Below are 8,906 nucleotides of genomic sequence, written 5' to 3' on the forward strand. Positions count from 1 at the left end.
AAGGACCCAAAAAATGTTTTGATGTAAGATTTTTTTAAGAAGAAATGACCTAAGACTTTGAAGCAGTACAGCAATGCCCTGTGTGTCATTTAGGTCAAATGGTCAAAATGATTTAAGAGGGCCAAGAGGACTATGTGTCTTTGAATATATTTGATTTATTCACAATGACTGCATGTTAGAAACAACACAATCTGACAAAGGGTCTAAGGAATCAGTAACATCACGGTTATGTCAAAATTACAAAATTGACATTGACTGTGGTATTACTGCTGAAGATCCAGGTCTCAGTATTTACTACAATCAAACACTGACAAAGACTTACAGTCTGGTTTGGGTTGAGGAACTGAGTTCGACAATATCTGGTCAGCATATTGATGATGACCACCTGCCCCCATTCTTCAACGTCCACAAGGAGGTTACACATCTTGCGGTAGTTCTTGTGGATGAGGTCAATACGTTCAGGGCACACCTCTTCAAATGCTTGAATTGCACTTCCTGCCACCAGCTGTACAGACAAAATACATTTGTAAACAACATGAATATTGACAAAAACATCATTTCACAAATGTAAAATGTCTGAAACATCTATAAATATTACTTCAATTATATATCACATACAGTCAAACCGCGTTAATCCGAACACTTGTTTTTCATCAAAACCGTTCGGATAGTGAAACATACGGACTACTGAAGCAAACACCACTTCAGGAGAGTTACTTCCCTTTGACATACTGAGACAAGAACACACGAACGGATACATGTATCAAATGACTTTATTACAGTTTGTAGACATAACAACTTGAATATTAACATAACAATCAATCAATACAATGTCTGAATAGATTATTTATAGTATTACACATACCAATTACTCACTTGTGTTGAAAGAAATCTCCAATAACAGTCTGTTTGGAGAGTGGCTTGAAAGAATCACGCATGTTGAGCATTGTCTCCAAGTTTTTGTCATCTCCAACACACTCGAAATAGTTTATCATGGAGTCCATACAGGCTCTCATTTGGCGGACAGTAGGAGCTGATTTTTCTCTTTGTATCTACAAATTTCTCTTTTTTTTGCAGCAGTAATTTCACATCGTTTACGCTTAGGGGCGGGACTTGCCAATGTGACTGACAGGTGTCAAGTGCAGCTGACCTCATTTTGACTCGATCGGTATTTTATACAGCAAGGAAACATGACAGGTATTACTCTAACTAAACAAAAGTGAAACCTATTAACTGATTAAAATAAAAAAATAATGACATGCTCAACTCAGAGGTGTCACCTCAGTTAACAATTACAATTGAAGTCAGCCGATGTAGACCAGCGCTAATCACAGACGCGCACGAGGTAAGACTATTATCCGAACCTTTTTGATGTACCGCCGGATTAATGAAGCAAAACTATGTGTAATTAGCCAATCTGTTACCGCTAATTAACGTTCGGATACGGAGACTGAAGCATCGGATTACTGAATCAACAGGTAATGAGTTTATATAGTAAACAAGATTGGTTACAGCCAGCTACTGTTCGGATATCGCGGGAATCAGATTGTCGGGGTCCGGACTAACGCGGCCTGACTGTATATGTTTTAGCTGCAGCAGATAAACGTAAAATATTTCTGGGTTTTGTCCCTTTTACTCCAAAATTATTGGGTTAGTTTAAATCCGAATTTCACTAACAGGGTCACTATAGGCATACCTCCCACATGGAACAAGATTACTGAAGGTTCACTCAAATCTCCACCAAACTGACTTGCTATTCTACTTATTTGGCAGATAACATAGAGACCAACAGTCAACAAAGAACTCACAGTCGTTTTATCCCCAAGCAGCTTCTCTATCACTTCTATCAGCTGTTCTTTGGTCTCAGGATCAAGGCTGAAACCAAATTGGTAAAATTTCTTCCTGTGCTCATTCCATCAAAACCAGTCTATTAATGTAGCCACTAGTCTAATGCCCAAGGAAAGTCCAACTGGTCATCTATGAAAAGTCAATGTAGTAACACCAAATTTCACTGAAGATGATCAAAAGACACAAGTTCTTCCTATCGGTATATCTAGGGTATAGCACGAGGTGATGTCTACCAGTATAGTTGAGTGAGTGAGTGAGTGAGTAGGTGGGTGGGTGGGTGAGTGAGTGAGTGAGTATGGTTTTCAGCAATTATTCCAGCAATATTATGTCAGGGGACACTAGAGTGTATAGTGTCTACCAGTAGTTTGAGTATAGCAAGATGTTCTGACTACCTGTACAGCTTGGGTATAGCATGAGCTGCAGTTTTCCTGACGTAAGGGGACATGTCCATCACTGCCTCTTTGATGGCCAACATCATGATGGGTGTGATCACAGGCACTCGAATACTTGACAAAACTCGCAGGGCACTTGCACGAATCAGCTGATTCGGATCCTGGTAGAAATGTAAAACAAACAATTTCACTCATGAATATTGACAGGGCTCTTCACAAGAGAAGGCAAGTAAACCATCCTTTTGGGTTGCATTTAACTGTAGTGTGAGTACACATAACATCTAGATATCATCTTGTTCATCATCAAACCTGATCTGATCTTGTCAAAGCATTGGTCTGGTGGACATCCGCCCATGAATGATGTAGTGATTGTACAGATGCAAGACATAGCAGCTTTACAGTTAAAATGCATACTGTGTCGTCAGTACTGAAAGATGACTTGATATCAATATTTGTTGCTACTTTGTAAGGTTTGTGTAAATTCCAACAGTCAATGCCTAACTGCCAACAGTCAAAACAAATCTCACATGTAATTGTTGCTGATAGCAGCAGAGTCAGTACTAGATAACTACTTCCATCTGGCAATTTAATAATAACATGTAAATGGTCAAAATGGTCAAGTTGTGCACATACAAAGCCTGGGACAATACGTCTTGCTGGATTTCATCTATAGCTCCTTTAATTTATACCAATCTGTAGAGGTCATGTGTTTTCCTTCAGGTGCATATAAGCCTTTTAATGTCCATTTAATATCCTATGACAGTTGCAACAATATTTTTCAACAAAATATTTACAAAAGAAACTTGTGAGACTACCCCTACAGATGTGGCAAACCGCCCTTTAATAGGAGGTCTGGCTGCACTGGTAATAGTACAGGTGGCTAAACAAGCGACCACCGGAAACCTCTGCTGAGACAACCACGGAGGTGCAAGAAGCACAAGTAGTTGTGTTGGGTTGGTGACTAGCTGCGAGAGGAACCTGGAGATCAGGGATATCAGTGGGAAGACACCAGAACCCAGTCTGTCCAGTAGAACTGGAAGGCATCAGAGATGATTGCCTTTGGATCTGGGATTTGTGAGCAAAACACCAGGGTCTGGTTTGTCACCTCAGAGGCACACAGATCCATCTGTAACAACCTGAATATCTCCTGGTCAAGTAACCATTTGTGAGGGGCCTATAATACAACATGAGAGCTGCATGAACACTGTCTACCCCTGGGAGATAAACAGTATGTTGAACCGATCACACAATATTAGAAACTTCCATGGAGTGATGGAGACATCGTTTAGCCTTGCATCAGGATGTAGTACATTGCTGTGAGCATCGGCACTATGGTCTTCAGCAGATTACCCTTGATAAATTAACGGTGTAGGTCCACCCTCTCAAGTCATGAATGAGCCACTCCAGAATTATGAGAAACAATGCCCACTGTCACCACCGTGTTGCTTAGCAACTAAAGCAAAAATCAAGCAGAGGCTCTGGGGAACTGAGGAATTGTAAAACAATCTGCTGCACTTTGGAAATGCAGTAACAAGAAAGAGACTACCGGAAATCCCTGCTGTGTCCTCAGTTCTGACTTTTTGAGGTTGATAATCCAACCCAACTTGGTGGGAATATCCATCACTGTGTGGAATCCTGATTCAAGTGGGTGGCGAGTGCCCTGAGTAGACAGTCGTCAAGGTGTAGATAACAAGTTGCCCTGTGAACTGGCGACCTGAGCTGTCACAAGCACAAGTTAGGTGAACACCCTTGTTGCCATGGAGATGCAGAAGGGGAGTACAGGGAAACTGATAGCACTTCCTATCAAAGGAAAGAGCTAAGGCATTAGGAGGTATGTAACTTTAAGGTTGATTGACATGAGAAAATACCCTGCCTCAACAGAAAAGATCACTGAGCCACAGTGTCTCCATCTTGAAAGATGGCACCTCTATCATGTCATTCAGACCCTTCAAATTTAAAATGAATAGGGTTGAATCCATCCTGAAGGGGAAAGACAACTGAACCTTCTGAGTAGCTGATGAATATTGCACAACCGTCAGCCATAGTTGATTGAGGACCATGGCAGCACTCATTTAGCTTGCGCATGATTGTATGGCATTGCGGGCAAGATGTGAGTGCACCTTCATGCGCTGCCTCACAAGCGTGGATGACGACATGGAATCATCCATGTCCCCCTCGTCCACCAGCTGCCTCTGTAGGACAGAGGAGGTATGCCGAGTGGACAGTAACCTTAAGCTGATGCATGGCGTTGCAGTACTGTTCCTCAAAAGAGTGATATACCAACTTCAACACCTGGTTACTCGAGATAAAAGGATACAAGCATTGGCCCTTCAGTGCCAACATTTGGCTGCAGCCAGATGACCACCCTAGATCGATTGAGGCATAAACCCACTCGTCAACCACTAAGTGGGGGCAAACAAAGCTTGCTCTCCCATCCAGTAGCGACAGTTGAGCTCATGGAGATCAACTGTGAATGGCTACCTGACAGGGGAGGATTAATTACTCCACTGGTGAGAGAAGTTTAAGACGGGCATCTGCGTCTCGGTGCGACACAGAGCGAATGCTTTGCTGGGAATGATCAGGCCATCCAAAAGGATGACCACCTGCAGGAAAAGGGTAACAGTCTGATCACACACCTGCCGCACGGACGAACCAGGTGAGAAGCTATCTTCCCCAGACTACTCCCTACCCCTGTATCAAATGTCATCTCCAAAGGGAAACAAGGACAATGACAAAGGATCAAGGAGACTCAAGGTACCTGGCTCGACTGGCCCTAAGCTTGAGGCCAAACCTAGTTGCCGAGGCCCCAGGGAAGTGCCTACTGAAACAGGATGCCCCAGAAAGCTAGGTCATATACATCACTGATACCTTCAAAGCTCTCTGAAACATGCTGATAGAGAGCAAAGCATTTACAACCATAAAAGCAACACCCTGTATTCATCTTATCGAATGTTTCTAGTATCACACTGGGCATCACACAAACATACATCACTGTTACCTTCAAAGCTCTCTGAAAAGTGCTGATAGAGAGCAAAGCCAGGTCTTGTTGTTCTTCTGCATATCTTGTCAGGTACACATACACAAGCTTTTTTATCTGTCAACACAATAAAATATTCCAACAATACAATCTTAATTCATCAGATTGATTTCAGAGGTTTGATGCTCTGAATACCATCTATATCACAGTGGCCTGCAAATAACAAAAGCCAGAAAAAGACAATGATAAATATTACCAGTATAAGTCTTACATCCTCAGGTTACGACAATATGCAAGTAATTCTCCTGGTGATCAATTCTAGCCAACCTCCCTGATATGTTGCTATGGTTACGACAGTAAAATTTCTACCATCATGATTGAATGACAAATTTTTCTGTCAGTAGGAAACTGCTGATCTGAAATGTAAATGTCTCCATGACAGTTTGGTTATGTCCCTTGACAGCTTCAAATGCGAATTACACTCTAAAATAATCATTAACTACAAGCACCTGTGATTCACTCAAATAATAACTTCTCAGTTTGTTGTCTTATCTTACATGCTTTAAGTCATTCAGTTTTCACAAACCTTGAGACATAAAAGAAAGTATTTTTACCCATTCTTACCTCAAGGTTTTTTGACACAACATTCTTAACAACAGCAGGAAACAAATCAGAAGCATCTTTTCCTTTTGCAACCATCTGAAACAGTAGAGAGAATGAATATAATCAATATACAACAACTATTGTACCTGCTTGGTGCCACACATGCTATTAATGGGAACACCAAGGCAGTTCAAAATGTCACAGTAGGATCCATGAACAAGAATATAATAATAATAGTACTTCATTTTGGTGTCGTGTACAGGTTGGTAAAATACATAACCTAGGCATAAAATTACAAACATTTACAGACAATCTCTGTGTAAGTCACACAGTGTTAAAATACTGGTCATACAAGAACTGGACCCATACATTTTGAAGACAACTTTTGAACCATTTAAAGGTGACCTGTATTTACTACATCTCCAAAGTCAACCAGCTCACTCTCAATGATTAGGTTTTGTGACATATTCTGATTGTTCTTATACAATACCCCAATGATTCTTTTCATGGCCTCCAACTTAAGGTTATCCTTGTTGCCATCAAGCATCGATTTCAGGTCTTCATGTCTGAAAACACATACAATACAATTACTTTGTAAGTTTATAGAAATACAGAGATATGAATATCACAGCAAGCATACATTAGTATGAATTATTCATTCAGACTCAGAGTTTTTCAAATTATCTTCCTTCATATGCACATTTTCATCAAAATGAAACAGTAAATTTCCCGTTGTGAGACTGGAGCTCGGTAACATTATTGGATCTCTTGAACTTTCACAAAATTCTCCACACGTAGTTAAGCACTTTTATTACAGTTGTATGAAAATATGATTTACCAGCCAATTGATACTGGCAGATGTTTAACATGAAAGATGTTATTGCATTCCATTCATACAAACATGTTAGGTTAGAGTTCCCACCAATCCAAGCAAAAGCCAAAATTACAAACTGACATGCACGCCTCACCCTAAATATACACTCAATGAACTCTTTCCACATGATGTAAGTTTAATCTATGAACGGACTGTAGACTATAAATTAGTATAAATCTATAATCTACCTCTCTACCATTACTGTAAGGTATACAGCATCAATAATCACACTCGTTCTATGATGGCAAAATAATTAGAGCTGTCATCGTTAGCGCTTACATAATAAACATATCAGTACAGTCAGACATATGACATGTCACTCAACCGGTGTCAACATTGACCCACCTCTTAAAATCGGTGGTGAAAAAGCCGCTGCTTGCGGGGTCAGTAGCCAAATCAGCGTCAGCACTGCCCGTGGATGAGGGTGGTTTTTCGTTAGCATAGCTTGTCGTCAGCTGGAGGCCGTTTCCAGACATTTTCTGTAATTTATTGATTCCCAAAACAACAATTTTCTTCTGTCGGCTACTCCAGCTTCCGTCTTTCACGCGCTTAAACCGGAAGTCATGTGGCAGGCGCAAGTGTATTTCACATACAGAAACAAGAACGAAATATGATCGAATAATATTTCTATCTTACTGACACATTGTTAAAGGCATCTCACAGGCGAGACTGGTCTTGGAGCTGTAACGCTTTTCCAAGCCCCACATCCTAATACATGTGATATATGTTCATGTCCATCACTCACCTCTTTTGTAGTTCAGAAATATCCACAAAGCCGATTGAAGTTCAGAACTTTATCATTTTAGAAAATTAGAACAATGCCCTTTATTCATGCGACCACCTGTAATACGCTGGCAGAAATTTTGTCCCCCACACCCCATCCTACCCACTGATTATTGTTGATGTGTATTGTCTGAATTAATCAATCACCTCAGTGTATTGCCCCAAGCAAGGTAATTTAAACCGGCTCATTCCCATTATGACTACTCCCAGTTTGACTACCCGTCCAATATACAACTTGATCCAGTCAAGTGTTTTTTAATTGCTAGCTCTCTCCCCTCCATCAATGGTAGACTGTTCCATCGATATCTTCCCATTGTGACGTCCCAAGTTTCTCATCAACATACTCTTACACATACGTTCCAACAGCACCATAAACAACTATAGCTGTACCGGGTTCATAAACATTTATTCAGCAAATTACATAGGTAATTATATTTAGATATATATGTAGCTATACATGATGTACACCTTATAGTAAGTGAATTAAGAATAATAATTGACATCTCAATGAAACTTCAACAACAGATACTATGGAATATCAGCCTTTTCACGTGAAAGCTCTGATTCGGAGCATCAAACAATCAATATTACAGCGGAAAAGTATGTCACCACTCTACATTGTAAAAGTCTATAATTATAAGAAGGTTTTACTTGAAGCAGAAAAACTAAATGCAGGGGGAACCCTAGAGATAGAGACACGAGCAAATGTGGCAGACCATGGTTCATACTTGGGAATATTCTGGATTTACCCCACGACCAGGCAGCGGATGGTGATGACATTCAACGGACGAAACTATGCATGCATGTCTTTAACAGACTTGGGTGTACCCGAGTGTTAAAGGTTTGGCTTTGTTTGCACAATATCTGAGTTTGATTCCCAAGACTAACTTAGACCACGGGGTACTTACAGTGGTTAGATTCTGAAATTTAGTTCAGTTCAGCATGTATGTCTTATGAGAATTGCTTTCAATCGCTAAAGCTATCCAGCTGGCTCCGAATATCTAAGAGTCGGGGCAGTTGTTTAGAAAACAGTACCGCTAAAGACAGTACCGTTACGTGCCTGATTGTGAGGGTGCGGGTTCGAATCCCGAATAGGACTCAACCAAAAAAAGGTACTAGAAGTTGTACTTTACTAAGAAAGTGTAATCCCAACTATGGCATATGCTACACTTCACCACTTTCTAAAAGCCATTGTGTAATCACGCTAAAGACACGCCTACACAATAGATATAAAAAAATAGTTTATACATCGTACAAGTTTATCCATCAAACCATACTCAATGTAGCAAAATAGGTTAAACATTGTCTCTCCGCAGTGCATAATCATTGTCACTAATGCTATATCACAATGTTAATGTTCACAGATGTACATGGGCCGATGGCCTAAAAACGAATAAAACAGTTCTACAAGTTTATATATCGTAGTCTG

At 40.4% G+C, this 8,906-nt stretch overlaps 1 protein-coding gene across 3 annotated transcripts in view; it reads right to left on the reverse strand.

The window, feature by feature from the left end:
* LOC137278474 (AP-3 complex subunit beta-2-like) overlaps positions 1–7,256 on the reverse strand; it is a 29,798-nt gene extending 22,542 nt beyond the window's left edge. Inside the window, exons 1-7 of one of the 3 annotated variants that reach the window (XM_067810821.1) lie at positions 7,040–7,256; positions 6,311–6,386; positions 5,842–5,916; positions 5,239–5,334; positions 2,241–2,401; positions 1,809–1,875; positions 323–505 (exon numbers count right to left, since the gene is read on the reverse strand). In XM_067810821.1, the coding sequence (XP_067666922.1) occupies positions 323–505; positions 1,809–1,875; positions 2,241–2,401; positions 5,239–5,334; positions 5,842–5,916; positions 6,311–6,386; positions 7,040–7,170 (789 nt within the window). In that variant the 5' untranslated portion in view covers positions 7,171–7,256. Of the gene's footprint in view, positions 1–322; positions 506–1,808; positions 1,876–2,240; positions 2,402–5,108; positions 5,129–5,238; positions 5,335–5,841; positions 5,917–6,310; positions 6,387–7,039 lie in introns of those variants that run through there. The other 2 variants (XM_067810822.1, XM_067810823.1) reach the window with 2 other exon arrangements.
* Between the last annotated feature and the right edge of the window lie 1,650 nt (positions 7,257–8,906).

Source organism: Haliotis asinina, chromosome 3 (assembly GCF_037392515.1).
Source record: "Haliotis asinina isolate JCU_RB_2024 chromosome 3, JCU_Hal_asi_v2, whole genome shotgun sequence".
NCBI lineage: Eukaryota > Metazoa > Mollusca > Gastropoda > Lepetellida > Haliotidae > Haliotis > Haliotis asinina.